At 41.0% G+C, this 15,357-nt stretch overlaps 1 protein-coding gene across 17 annotated transcripts in view; it reads left to right on the plus strand.

Annotated features, from left to right (window-relative positions):
• The window catches only part of LOC129172466 (neurexin-3b), a 296,454-nt gene that overhangs the window by 117,121 nt on the left and 163,976 nt on the right, over positions 1-15,357 (plus strand). For 12 of the 17 annotated variants that reach the window (XR_008567019.1, XR_008567020.1, XR_008567021.1 and 9 more), the window contains 8 exons: positions 8,193-8,396; positions 9,641-9,667; positions 11,617-11,736; positions 11,866-11,978; positions 12,744-13,012; positions 13,175-13,365; positions 14,090-14,263; positions 15,169-15,195. Coding sequence is in view for 13 of the 17 variants with exons in the window: in XM_054762202.1 (XP_054618177.1) it covers positions 8,193-8,396; positions 9,641-9,667; positions 11,617-11,736; positions 11,866-11,978; positions 12,744-13,012; positions 13,175-13,365; positions 14,090-14,263; positions 15,169-15,195 (1,125 nt within the window). In the remaining 4 variants the exon portion in view is untranslated. The remainder of the gene's footprint in view (positions 1-8,192; positions 8,397-9,640; positions 9,668-11,616; positions 11,737-11,865; positions 11,979-12,743; positions 13,013-13,174; positions 13,366-14,089; positions 14,264-15,168; positions 15,196-15,357) is intronic. The other 5 variants (XM_054762208.1, XM_054762214.1, XR_008567022.1 and 2 more) reach the window with 3 other exon arrangements.

Genomic DNA, 15,357 nt, shown 5'->3' on the forward strand with positions numbered 1-15,357 from the left:
AAATATGCCTTTCCATCTCCTTGAGAGGACATTTGAGTGTCCTGCAATTCGAAAATGGTTCGTCCAGCCTTCAGCGGCCGATGATAGACAGATGCCAAGCTTACATTCTCCTTCTCATGCTCGCTGCCAGGAGTGACTGATGCAACTCGGCGACGCACATTTATTTGGCGCCGTGAAAGCAAAAAAAAAGCTGAAGGAAGGCTGAGGTGGTTGCGGCTGGATGGCGAGAGAGACGAGGAATGAACAAATCATTGCCTGAGACGTTGGGAATGCCAGCGAGACAGTCAGGGAGAGATTTGTTTGACAATGTTTACCCAGGAGAAGAACAGACTCTACTCCACTTAAAACGATCTGCTCGTTTCTGTTTTTCTGCTGCTTGGAACATTATGCTTGTTGCTCCCTAATCCCCATTTGTAATTAAATGTGTGCTTAGGAGCTGTGCTAGGTTATGTAAACCCAGACTATAACTGTGGCACATAACGCCGAATGGGGACCGGAGGATGGGAACGCACCGCATCAGTCTTCCCATGCTTGTGGTGTCGTCTTTCTTTCTCACCAGTGCACACTCGCTCTCTTGCTCTTCCTACTGTGTGGTTTTCCCACTCGCACTCTCACACTGACTGTGTGCATAGAGTGGAAATTAAAGTGTCTGCTCTGCCATCTGAAAAATTGACAAGTCTCCACGAGTCTCACTGGCACGGGAGATGAGGGTTCCCACAGACAATGACTAATTCAAAGAGCAAAAGAAAATAAAACGCCATCTTTGAGATCAGGAGTTGTTTCTTGCCGAACTGCGTTTGTTGTTTACACCCATTGAACGCCCATCAATTGTTAATTACTGACTTTCTGCTGACCTGTTCTGTTCTTCTGTAATGTTCATGTTTCATTGCATATGCAAAACATGTTTCATGATGATGATTTCCACCTTTCTCATCCAACATGTCTTTCTTTGACTCTACTGCCCCCTGCTGGTGGGCGTTGTTCCCTTATTTTTCAGACACCAGCACCAGATTATTGGTTTGTGACCAAACGGTTTGCGTCAATCTGGAGGTGATGAAAATTGTTCAGTACCTTCAACAGAATCTATTCCACGACATGAATTGTCACTATTTTATGAAACTGTACAACACGTCTCACATTTTAACCTGCCCTACATGAATTCACCTGGGGGCTGCCTGAGGCTGAGTCGGGGTGAGGTTGGGCCACATCAAGTACAGTGGGACCTCTGCTAGCGTCCGCCAGGTTAGCGTGTTTTTTTGGGTAACGTTGATAATTTATAGCACTGTTTTAACTCTGTTTGCGTGCATTCCCCTGTTAGCATCCAATATGGTGCGCGTCTTATCGTGTTATTAATACACTTCGTGAGTTCATCTGTATTTTTTATATATATTTTTTTTAATCAGAAAACGTCCGTCCTTGTTAGCATCCTATTAGCTAGTGAACAAAATGGCAACCGGAAGTTACGTTGCCCGTCTATGATGTCATCAGTGGTTGACTCTCAAACGTTAATGCAAAACACATTTTTATATTTTTATAAGTGTAGTCTTACATGCATAAAACAAATGCATATAGATTACAAATGAAAAGGCTAAGTGAAGATTTAAGCTTACTTTTACCTTCACTGAAGACCACTGTTCCCAAAGACACCACGTGGCAGTGAGACGCTCCATGGACACCAAAAATAATAACCCACAAAAAGTGATGTTAAATGTTCGTCATTTATATGATATGCATTTCTTTTTCCTGCATGTAAAACTGTAATTGTAATGGCTTTATGTTCACAGTTGTGGCTTTCTGGAAACAGATTAATTGGATTCGCATTATTTTGAGAAAAAGAGTACGTTTCGGTTAGAGTCGGATTTTCTGGAACGGATTGACACTAACCAAGGTTCAGCTGTATATGATAAATATAGTAGTTCTAAAGTTTATTTTTCTCTTTGGCAGTACTTTGACATTTTTACCTTCCCAAAAACACTAGATGTAGTAGACTCAAGATCATGTGGTGTCCAAAGTGTGGCCCGGGGGCCGTGGCACATTCTGAAAAATGAAATTTAACATGAAAACTACAAAAAAGAAAAAACAGCAAACATTTTATGAGAATAAAGTCAAAATATTAAGAGAAAAAAAGTCATATTATGAGGGGAAAAAAACAAATGTACACTTTCAAAAATGATGTATGATGTTTGATTGTTGGCCCATTGTGTTCCTATTGCTAAATATACTTTTAATGAATGCGATTAATATTTGGAACTATAGATGAAAAATAGCCTTTTGGCTAACTGGCATATTGACAAGAGATGTTCAATATGCACTGTCTCTGTAAATAAATACATAAAATAAATACATGTAATTTTCGAACGATTACATTTAGGGAAAAGATACATCAATAAAATTGAAGAGTTGAAATATATGAACATATGGGAAACACTGACGTCCACTTGCCTATGAATAATCCATTTTATGGGGGTGTATAGAATTGTTGTGTAACACCATTAAACGGTTTTGCCAGTTCTATTACGGGTGTGAGTCAGTCCTATTTAATGTTATGGCTTTGCATAAAGCATCTATGGTATTACGGTTATTTAAAATCTTTAGATTGTGCATGCAGTGGCTTGTTTGAGATGCTGAATATATCTGTCACATGTTCATAAAGCTCTTGGGATTAAACTCATCGCCGTGTAAAGCTTGTTCAATATGTCGGTATACAAAACGGCTTACTGTTCCATATTGATGCCACACCATCACGGCCTTTTTAGATATTCTGATGACTTTATCTGCTGCGTTTGTAGAGTGTGGCAACAATATGCGCTAATCCCGGTCAATGTGTTGACTTCTTGCTGTGGCTTTAGCGCCTGTTGCGGCTTAAATGCGGATACGTACCTGCACGTAGAAAGTGTGAGAGTAAAAAAGCATTCTACTATTCAGCAGTTCTTACTGTTAAAATCATATCAATGAGGATACAACTTATTGCTTGTGGTGATCGCTAGTTCACAAATTTCCAGGGAAAATGTGCTGCCAGCTCCAAAATAGACAAGACAAGAATGATGAGAGGTAGAATTGAATAAAACAAGCAAAATCAATCCAACCTGAACGGACGACTTCTAGAGGAAATGTCTGATTATTCATGCTAAAATGTTAGTTAGTATAGGAGACAACAGAGGTGATCTCCTCCTGACAGACTCACATGCTTAGACACCCGAGGCTATTTGAATCAGGTGATAAGCATGTGGAGGACTTGACCTTTAGCCTCGAGCAGATAATCATAGCCAGTCAGTGTGACGTTAATGTGTATCTTAGCAGAAATGCATATGTATGTTAGTGCATAATTATAACTATTTGTAAAATGAAATGGAATAATGGACGCACATCATGTTTTCCTGTTTTAACTTAATTCACCCAAAAAATGAGCGCCATGTTTCCCCTCAAATGACAATGAAATTCACTTGACTGAGCACTAACTGATGTAATCATTTGGTCCGTAGTCTGATCAACCGCTAACACCCTCAGGGATGTTTCGAGGTCGTTTTTGTGCCTTTTGGTGCAGAGAGAAATTGCCTCCCACCCTGTCAGGCATACTCCAACAGCAAACCCTTTCAGACAGTGAAAATGTCGCGTCATTGCCTTCTTTAAAGTGTGCTGCTGCTTTCGCAGGTTTAGCCGCATGTGTAGCTGCTGTGACTGTGTGAACATGACATTGTAAAGGATATTCTTATAAAAAAAAAAGTGCTGGTATTTCCTTGTCATTTTAAAGAAATGCTGCAGGACAGCCACGCGGTAAAGGGGGAAAAAACTTGTGTGCAATGCCACATGTTTAACCAAACAAATAATTGTCATCCTGGTAAGATAGAGAAAAGCGTATATGGTGGGGGAGGGAAATTATGAAAAGAGTTGCATCTTCGACATCAGTCAGACTGCTAATTGTGTGACGTGTGTGGTTTGCTGTGAAACACAAACATGCATGTGCTAACACACATCAACTTAATTGACATTTCAAGTGACATTTTCATCGCTGCTCTCTTAAGAAAGACCGTGCCGGCATGCGTGTGTTTCAAAGCTTCAATATCTTCACGCACACATGGCATTTTTGCACGGGGCCAGACACCTGCGGCGTTCAGCAAAAGGAAAAGCTCTGTATTACTGTATGTTCGACTGTTTTTCTTGTTTTATTTCTGTGCATGCAAACACAGCTTTACCTGCAAATGCCCCGTATGTGCCTGAAAGGGAGACTGTTGATTTTAAATGGAAAAGACGTCTACTTTCAAGTCATCTCAGCAGTTTGGACTTCAAATTGGAAGTTTTGGTTTCGTCTTGGTTGTTTTAAGGGCAATCCTGTGTAAAATCATGGGGGATTTTGAATATAGCTTTTAATGTTTATAGCATATCAGGGCCGTCATCCTTAACTTCCATGTCGGATTTACTACTTTAGTATTCTTTTGTGCATGTGTGTGGAAAAGCAGTTGTCATGACTTTTTTTTCCCAGGAACATCGCCATTACCGCTTGTGCGCAAGACACATTTAAGTATATAGTAATTAAAATAGATTACACCAAATCCAGCTGCATTTAAAAAAATAATAATTTAAATAAAATCACCAACAGAGAAACACTATCATCATAAAATCCTATACTGACTTTTTCAAATTGACATCTCACTGTTATATTTTGTAACCCTAATATCCGATTAATATGCTATTCTTTAATCATATTTATCATCATTTGCATGTTTCCATGGTTGGCTGGAAGAAATCACATGGTTCTACTGCATAATACTTAAATGTAAATGACAAAATATGACCCCTGGCCATTTTTGTGGGCTGCTTTTACCACTACGTAACATGAATAACATGAGTTCATCCTGTCAGATCCTCGCATCTACGCTTTATACTTCTAATTGAAACAACTGGGACTACTTGGAGTGATGCCATTTTGCTCTTTTGGTGTCCTGCCACTGAGAGTATAACAATAGAGTATAGCAAACAAAACAAAACAAAAAAACGCATGATTCCCCATCAGATTGATCCATAACAGTCAGACATGATGGGGGACTACCTTGTCATCCAACTGCTCAGCCCAGCACAGCAAAAACTGAGCCTAATAGGAAAGTAATTGTGACATTAATGCTCCCATGTAGTATTCCTTCATGTGACTTGTCCAGTCATTTCGTATCTCTGTTGCAACCTGCTGGTGGCACTGTACTGTACTGTACTGTAAGCTCGGCGGCCACTTCGATCTGAAAACATCCTGATTGAAGCCTTGCAATGGTGAGTTACTGTTTTTTGTTGGGGGTTTTTTTGTCATAGTTTTTTTTTTCTCCGAAAATCAGAGAAAAAAAATTGTTTTTTGTCAAGCGTTGAGATTTCGCACTTTGTTCGTCAGTCTTTGAACACACCATAGTTGTGTGCTGTGAAAAGCGCAAGTTTGTTTGCGTTTGTTTTTCCGGTCTTAAAACTCGCAGTGTGGTGAACATATGGATCGTAAGTCGTTACTGGAATTACAACAGGCAAGCAAATGTGGATTAAGTACACGCGGCCCAGCGACCAGTCTACACCGTGACTGATTGCATCTGTTCATGAATCATCTTACGTTATCATTCATTTGCGAGCAGTTCCCATACATTCCATATTTTGAATGTGTTTATGTGTGAGGCATATTTAGGACTTAAACCTGGAGTGTGTCGGGAGTGAACAGTGGCAATCGAAGAGAGAAGCGGGGCGGGTTCCGGACCTGACTCTATTCTAAAAATGACAAGTCACTTTTATTTAAGTTTCACCTGAAATCGGAAAACATGTGAAGCAAGCAGGAGGGTTTGGAGTGGGCGGGGAGCGAGCCGTGTGTCTAAAACACATTTTTACGGGTGTTTTTTTTGCCATTTACTGTTGGTCCTGCAATGTAACTCTTGGGAAAAGGACTGCATCTCAAAGTTTTTGTGAGGAGCGTATCAGTGTGGAGTCAATTTTAAGTGTGTACACAAAAAAAAAAAGTCCAGGAAGAGGAGAGGGCTCCCATGCAGCTGAGTGATTGTAAGACAAAGCGCTGTCATCCTCCAGCATACTGTATTTAGTCTCCAGCTTGTAAACAGAATGGATTTTACAACAGCCCTAAGCAGAGTGCTTGGTAAAGTGACTGGCCAATGACTTTACACTACTTATAAATGAATTTTGCAACACATTACATTGATTTTGACATCTCAGCGGACCACAATCCTATACCACTTCCCTTTTTAGAAGTGTCTGGTCTGGTGCGTATCTCCAGTAAGTCTGTCCCATGCAGTACCTGACGTGCAACGTGATATGTTTCCAGCTCCAACGTTCTGTCATGTTGTGACATTCAAAGCATCTTACCTTCACTTGGAGCATTTCCCCCGATGCTGCCAAATGGTGGTCCATTCCTCAAGCCACAGGGCGATTTCATTTTTCCTTTAAGTGCTTTATTGTCAAAATAGGTATTTTATGGTCGGGTACGCTTTTTAATCCGTCTCTCTCCCCAAGAGGCCTCCAATCTGCTGACAGGCTTCTTCCTTCTTCTTCGCTGACACTGTCCTCCTCTTTCAACTCAAGTGAACAGAACATGCCGTCTGAGTGCATTAGAACGTCTCAACACTTTTGAGTGCGTTTCAGATGTTGGACTGTAGTAATTGCATCTGTGTATTTGGCATTTACAAAAAACAATTAGAGAGAAGACACCGCAGAGGGCAGTAGCTGAGGAAGAAGGGGAGGAAGTGGCATGATGATTTAATTTTCTGCGCATTAAGCAGCACGTGAGTGCATCACTGCCCTGAGCTGCCAGACATTGGACTGCCATGCGCTGGATGATGAATACTGCTGCCATCTTGCATGTGGAACATGTATATGTGTCTTGCCATGATGAACACAACATCTTGTGTTTGTTTTATTTTAAATTTAATCGGAAGCTGCTGCACGATAAACAAAGCTGTCACAAAGAAATGAAGCAAAAAAAGTATGCAATACAGATTTCCAGATTGTCATAACAGCGGCATTCTTGTTTTTGAACCTCAAAGGTCGAGGATAATCCATTCTGGGATCCAGTAGAATTAGTCTGTTCCAGAGTCAAACTGTGTTTTATAGCACAGTAATCCCCAACCACAATGACTGAATTTACATGGCGTCGGATTGCCTATTTATAAATCAAGCGTTTCAATAAATGTCTTCCGGACATGTGGAAGGGAAGTGGCGTTGAGGATTCAGAGTTGAGTTTTAGCTGTGGACTAAGTGTGGACACAACATTGGCCTTTGTTGTTGTTATGATTAAGATGATGATTATTATGTTGTTGTGCCTGCTGTGAGATAATTCAAACCGGAAGTAAAAGCCTGTAGTTGGCGATCAAGTCTGGTGCTTGTTACTAGTGACACCTAGTGGCAGTTCATCAATGTCTTGTACTGTATTGCCTTCTATTTAAGTTTTAGAACATTGTTACTCTTGAAAATGCTTAACTTAGACAAAGAATATGTAAAATTAGCATCGATATTTATATTTCTTATTAATAATAGGCCGTAGTCAACCAGGAAACAGCGATCGTGTATTACATTTTTGAAAAACTGTGATAGAGTGAGGGAGTGATGTTCAAACCGTGATGGAGTGAGGATGTCTGCATAGGCAAAAAAAAAAAGGCTGAAAACAATGAAATACACACTCTTACATGTATAAAAGTGACATTAAGAAAATGGTACCCAAGCCCCACACACACACACACACACACACACAGTGTGTCATCTCCAACTTCAGAGGTGTGTTCTGCCAAAAAGTGATTTTATTTGGAAAACTACAACCCCAAGTGTGTTTGACCTTGATTGTTAAATGTGGTCCTCGGGTTACGAATGATTTGTGCTCCTAGACTGTGATTGGTAGGTCTGGAAGGACAACCTCTGTTCCTCCCAGATCTCCTTGTAACAGCGCACAGACTCCATGACCCCTCAAGCATTCATTAGCATGCAATAATCTCCATCTCGTGCAGCGCATGGCACGTGCACTTTCGCCGGTGCACACTAACTAGTTCTGCAGCGAGTCTCGTATTTACGGACCAAAATTATTTTTTGGTTGGGAACGACGCAACTGGAAGATTACCCCCGCCGCTGTTTGTTCTCTTTGCTGGTTGTTAACAGGATTAAGTTAGATTTTGTTAAGTTTAAAGCAAAATGTGAATAAATATACTGTATGTGTCTGTTCTTACCCGCAGAGGCGTCCATCCTGTCGTACGACGGCAGCATGTACATGAAGGTGGTGATCCCGACTGTGGTGCACACAGAAGCCGAGGACGTCTCACTTCGCTTCATGTCCCAAAGGGCGTTCGGCCTGCTCATGGCCGCCACATCCCGCGAGTCAGCAGACACGCTGCGACTAGAGCTGGACAGCGGAAGGGTCAAACTGACGGTCAACTTAGGTATTGTATGCATCGCCCCCTGGTGGCTGACCTCAACAGGGTTCGGGGGAAGCCTTTTCTTTGTGCATTTTTTTTTTTTTTCCCCATCTTACTTTTTTTTTTTTTTTCCCTTTTTGGTGCAGATGTAAAATCAGACCTAACACATACTAAACACGTTTTTGCAGCTGCATGATTTTCTGACTTGTCTTGGCTGTATTTTTTTCTTTTTTGGCCTTGCCTTTGGAGATTTTTCTGCCCATCAATCTAACACTTAACAAAGCCATCCTCGCGCTGCTGCTTATCATGCGACTAGACCAGTCATTTTCTTCTTATTATTTACATCTAGATCATATGGAATGATCTCATACGCCGTATCCAAACAGCAACATTGTAGATTATCTTTTGCAGGAAACATTTAACGCTCTGCATTCTTGATGTGTGGGTCTGTTTCTCTGACCTTTTTTTTTTTTTCTTCTTCTTTTTTCGAATCCACATCATATCAGATTCATTCATGAGTGGCTCATGGTTTAGTTAGCGTCTCCCATGCCTTGCTCTAAGATGGCACTCACCCCTTCAAAGGCCCTGAGCCTGCGGCCCGCCTGACAAACAGCTCGACGCCACAGCACCCAACGCACCTGCAGACGGCCTGGCCTGTGTGATGCAATTTATCGATGACACACAGGTGTACATTAATGGACAAAGGCATGTGGCTGCTAAATCTGTAATATGTGGTCCAATGTTTAACTTTTAACAGGGCAATTTGGTATTTACGAAAGGACTTACAACAATTAGGCCACCCTGCAGGCCTTCTGTACGGTGTTGGTGCTGCGTGGCTCGAGGGTGTTTGCTCCCACTTTTCTGTTGCGGTTGACGGCACATGATGGATTTCCACCTCCCGTCTCCAAATTGAGGTCCAATGGACAATTTCAACAGAGAAATGAGGACAGATTTTGGCGTCTCACGCTAATTGGACCCATTAGATTGCAAGTGACCATTTCCAGATTCAAATCTGGCCGAATTGACAAACTGTGTATTTAATTTAAGGGGAACTTTGATGCAAACGAAACCATATTGGACATACCAACCATATTTACAAAATAACTGAAGATATTCTACAGTAATATTGTTACCCGACCAGGCCAAAACGGCCGCTGGCTTCATGTGCCCGTCCCCAGAAGGTGGCTTTTTCTTGCACTTGGATGTCTGCAGCTGTAACTTTGAAGGATGCAAATTCATCTGTCACTTATTCTCCCCTCCCCATCTAGACTGTGTCAGGATAAACTGTAACACCAGTAAGTCAACATTCTTCTTCTGGAGCTTTCCTTCCTTTCGATAAATGTTTGATTAGAGGCTGTGTGCCAGTTGCAAGGGGGCTGAGATGTGTGCATGCGGGGGACTGATAAGAGGATTTCACAGATAAGAGGGGGTGAAGTAATAGCCAGAGATCAAAGTTATGCAAATGCGACTTAATGTTCTTCATATATTTTAAATGGCCCATTTCATCAATTAATTCAGGAAAGTAGTTCCCTGTATGGATAGATTACCGTATATACTCATTTAGAATTTACTCTGGCTGTTGTAGTAAATGTCTTTCTTTTTATCACACCCTATGTAACTTCATATACAGATGGTGTGATCAGACATGCTGTTACTCATGATATGGACACAAGCTAGCTTGTCAGGACAATATAGGTGTACGCAGTATATTTGTCTTATACCTGTGTGTAGAAGCCACTGGTTCTCAAATGGGGTACAGTGTCCCCTCGTTTATCGCGGGGGATAGGTTCCCAAAATAGCCCGCAATAAGTGAAATCCGTGAAGTAGCCAACTATGTTTTTGTGCAAATATATGCTTTAAGGCTGTAAAACCACTCGCCATACACTTTATACACTTTTCTCAGACAGGCAATAACATTTTATCACAATTCTCTCTTGTTTAAACACTCTGAAGGTTCAAATTTTGTTGGAATTTATGAGATTGGACACAAGAAATTAAGTGACTCACGCCCCTGATCGTGGCTTGTCCTGGCGCAGTTAGGCTGTAGCGTTTTTGTATACTTACTATACATTTTCCTCCTCCTCGTCCTCCATGAACCGAAAATTTAGTTTACAGTATTCCAGACGCCCTGCAGCCGTGTAACTTCTGCCTTCATTCAGCTTGTATACGGGAAACGGGCAGTCCTGCATGAAGGGTAATGATTGACAATGGTGTGCAGTCAATCAGAATGCAGAACATAATGGGCGGGTTCTTTCTTAGCCAATCACGACTGTTGTGGCTCTATACATACTGAGTGAAGTGGACACAAAGGTCTTCAACTCTCACATGAGGATACACCACCCTCCACTGGTAGGAGTAGTAAATACAATAACAGACCCATGCAACAGAGCACAGATAGATCACTCTAATACACCACAAGAACGCAGAACACAGTGTTCATGCGCGTAAAAAAAAAAAAGAACCGTGATGTAGCGAGGGAACACTGTACTTGGGGGAAAAAAAAAAGCAAGCACAATGAGGTAAATAAGTATTTGATCCTCTGCTGATTTTGGAAGGTTTTTATTTTATTTTATAATTTAAAAAATGTATGGTAAATTTATTGTAACAGACAGAATGCACAAAGAAAAATCCTTTTAAAAATAGTTAATAAATGACTTTATATGTGCATTCAGTCACTATATTATAATTTAAAAAATGCACAAAGCTTTATTCATAATTATTTATTTTACAATTAGTTATTTTAAGAACTAAGAATTATTTCCAAACGTCTGGCAAGCATATTGTACTGACTTTTAGCCTGAAAAAAAAAATCCCACAGCATTGTATTCCAAATACTGATATGGTGGAATAGCTTCCTCCAGTGGCCGTATATGGTAACTGCTTCTTCTGCCAGACAGGTTCCCTCATTAAAAATTCACATTACTATCCATTTCATAATTCATTTATCTTTGATAATTTGAGTGAAAAAAGTGTGTGGACATTTGGGGATTTAACTATATTAGTGAAAGTAATTAAGTAGCAAAAGATTAAACAGAGATCATTTGTTTTTCTGACGTTATAATAGCCTTGCGTCCTTGTGTGAGTAACAGCAAATGTGCTTTCATTAAAAAATAACTAAATAACATCCCAACTTTTCCAAACTCCAAAGAAGTTCCTTTTAGGACGAAATTAGAATGTGTGCTTTGTGTTTGTGCCACCCCTGTCTCACTAACTAACTAACTAACTGACTAAACATCCTCTTCAGGCAAGGGTCCTGAGGTTCTCTATGCTGGACAAAAGCTCAATGACAACGATTGGCACTCGGTGCGAGTTGTCCGCCGTGGTAAAAACTTCAAACTCATTGTGGATGACGACATGGCCGAAGGTATTTTGTCTTCATGATATGATCATTTATTTAAACCTGCTCTTTCTGATCTTATGGCTCACCATAACCCAAGGTATAATTACATGGAATTACTTTTCCAACTGTTATGTCCTCCCTGTTACATTTTAGGCCAGATGGCAGGCGATCACACCCGGTTGGAGTTCAACAATGTGGAGACCGGCATCCTGACCGAGAGGCGCTTCGTCTCCTCTGCACCCTCCTCATTTATAGGACACCTTCAGGTAGAAAGTCCATTACATTATGCGATAATTAGGGCTGGGCCATACTGCAAATTTTGCTATCGATCCGATACCAATACACAGCCGGTATTGCAGATACTGATACTTTTAACTTGAAACTTGAATATTTCTGCTTTCATTTGTGGATCATGATTGGTGATCATGACGCAAAATGGCTGTCATTGTGCTGTAAGATGGCTACAGTAAAAGGCCACTCCTAACTTTGCAGTTTTACCATAATGGTTGCTGATCTCAGATGAAGTTGAGGTCCTGGGCTGTTGTGGTCACATGTTGTTAGGCCAGTTGGTTGTACTGCGAAATTCTAGTCATGGGCAATAGCTTTGGTTGACATTCCTGCAGTCAGCACGCCCAACACTTGCAGCATCTGTGTCATTGTGCGGTAAAACTACACAATTGGCATGACCTTTTGTTTATGGCCAGCCTGAGGCACAACTGTGCAATAACCATGCTGTCCGATCAGGATCTTGACATGGCACAACAAATGTGTTGCGTTTATATTTTTGTTATGTATAACAATATAATCAATGTTACCACATGGACAGCATGAAAATAAGTGTAGAAAAAAAAAAAAGGTGTTGATCCTGTCATGCTGGTATCGCTTTGTTGATGAACGGTGTTACATTAAAATACATCACATGCTAACACTTGCACAATTCAATTATTTAATCCCACTTTATTACTCAATAATTAATACGGAACATAAATGATCCTGACAAGTGGCATATAACACTTTGCCACCCCCTGCAGAGCCTCAAGTTCAATGGCATGCAATACATCGACATGTGCAAGAACGGGGACATTGACTTCTGCGAGCTCAACGCCCGTTTTGGCATGCGCTTCATCATCGCCGATCCCGTGACCTTCAAGACCAAGGGCAGCTACCTGGGCTTGGCCACCCTGCAGGCGTACACCACAATGCACCTCTTCTTTCAGTTCAAAACCACCTCTCCCGACGGCTTCATCCTCTTTAACAGCGGCGACGGAAGCGACTTTATCGCTGTGGAACTGGTCAAAGGGTGAGATGAAGAATGTCCGCAGATGATTGTTACATGGAAACCATTAATGCACATCTTCCATTGCTTCTCACTGCAGCATGCTGGTGTTTTTTCATTAACGACTATTCAGTCTGTGAGCGTCACAGGCTGTGCTTTATTAATCCCACGCTGCTTCTCCAACAGGTTCATCCACTACGTGTTTGACCTTGGGAACGGACCGAGTCTTTTGAAGGGGAACAGTGACAACCCGCTGAACGATAACCAGTGGCACAATGTGGTGATCACGCGAGACGCTTCAAACACTCACACCCTCAAAGTGGACTCCAAGTCAGTCACCCAGAACGTCAACGGGGCAAAGAACCTTGATTTGAAAGGTACGGTGTTCACCTCGTTGCAGGTTTTTAGGCCGGACTGTCAAAGACCTAGCAGACTTTTGCGTCTCAAAGCATGCAACTATAACATGATCTGAACGTCTCAAGATCTCACAATGTCAAAGTTCAAAGAAAGAAGATTATTAGTGAAGCATAAAGACATAAACATGCAAAAATGGTGGGCTTTCAAACAGTAGTACATGTTTTTGCCTGTATTATCACGTATTTATACATTTTCTGATTTATGGTAAATGAGATGTAAATGGGGAAAAAAATAAACATTGAAAAACAAATATAAAATCTACAAAAAATGTTCAAATATGTATTTTTTTTTATTGCAAATATGCGGGGGTTCACGCTACTAGTATCATCACTGGGGTTGTATAGTCCAGGCAATACCACTTCCGTCAAAGAACAGCTGCAGTTAAATCTGCCCAAATGTTGCAAAATAAACCCAATATCAAAAGCTCTATTTGTATCACATGTGTACACCCTGGAGAGTTTAGGGAAGAAAAAGTAACACCAACTCTGACTACGGTTAGTACTATGAGTGCAACTATTAGGACTATTGTGCATGATGACCAAAACATGACAGATGAGCATTTGCCGCTTATGTGTGTGGACCAACTTCTCCCCAACCTTGGAAAACACATCTGCGCCGATAAATGTAAACGTTTACAATTGGTAGTTGACTAACACTCATTTGCCTTTCTCGTCTTCCTTTTAGGTGATCTCTTCATCGGAGGTCTGGGACCCAACATGTACCAGAACCTCCCGAAGCTGGTGGTTTCTCGTGAAGGCTTTCAGGGCTGTTTGGCCTCGGTTGACCTCAACGGTCGTCTGCCAGACCTCATCAGCGATGCCCTTTTCCGCAGTGGGCAGATTGAACGGGGCTGCGAAGGTACAAATTACTTGGAGTGCGTTTAGAAAAGGACGAAAAAAAAGTAATACGCTGTCAAACTGCCTAGTGTATTTTTAATACTACTGCCTTCTGTTTTCTGTTTCATACTTTTCTGGAAGAAAATCTGTATTTCTTTAAAAAAAAAAAAAAAACAGTAGTAGTTCTACTAAATATGAATTCATTTGACCAGAATTTCCAAATCTATGTTCAGATTATATGAACTGAGCGCAATATTCATTATACATTCAATAAATATGAATGAATATAAAAGAGGTGGTCCTCGGGTTCTCCTCCCAGATCTCCTTGTAAAAGCGCACGGACTCAATGACCCTGTTCAATAATCTTTATCCTACGTAATGGTTGCGACAGCGAGCAGTTTGGACCAAAAGAGTGGCTAATATTGGTGGGGGCGTCACCTTTCTCTAAACTTTTTAGGATCATTTCCACTTCCATGGTGATGGCTTTCCTTCTGTTTGGCACACTGCCGCTCGGGAGACATAATGATGTCCAAAAGGTGAACTAATAAGTGGTTTTATTCTTTGTCAGTGTGGTTGAGCAGGCACACACTGTGGAGCGATTCTCTTGTTTACCGACCAAAATGAAGTTATTTACGTTATCACGAAACATTGTAACATGGGATGTTGTAAACCAAGGACCATCTGTACATAGCAATCATTAGTTGACAAGAATTGCCTCATGCATTTTTTTTTTGAGCTTGTATTATATATTTGTATACTAGTAGGCAAAAACACATGAAGGTACAGATATGGACTGCTTCTCAATATTACATTGATGCTAAACAATGCTGGTCCCTCACTAACCTTTTACCCTTGTTTTCCGCTTTGTTCTTTTTCTTTATGTATTATTTCAATTTTCTTCTTTTGTTTTCTTCTGCTGTTACAAAGTTGGTTTCACCAAAGCCGACCTGCAAGGTAGAGAGTTAAACTCCGCCTCTTCAAGGCCTGCTTGCCTGAAAGTCTGCAGTGTGTAATGCATCATGGGTGTCACCATGGCAATAGTGTTCCCCAGTGTAGCGTTGCAGCGGTAACTTGCTCTCTGAAAAAAGAAAAGCAATTTCAGGAAGGGGAGAAGAA

The sequence above is a fragment of the Dunckerocampus dactyliophorus genome, chromosome 19 (genome assembly GCF_027744805.1).
Source record: "Dunckerocampus dactyliophorus isolate RoL2022-P2 chromosome 19, RoL_Ddac_1.1, whole genome shotgun sequence".
NCBI lineage: Eukaryota > Metazoa > Chordata > Actinopteri > Syngnathiformes > Syngnathidae > Dunckerocampus > Dunckerocampus dactyliophorus.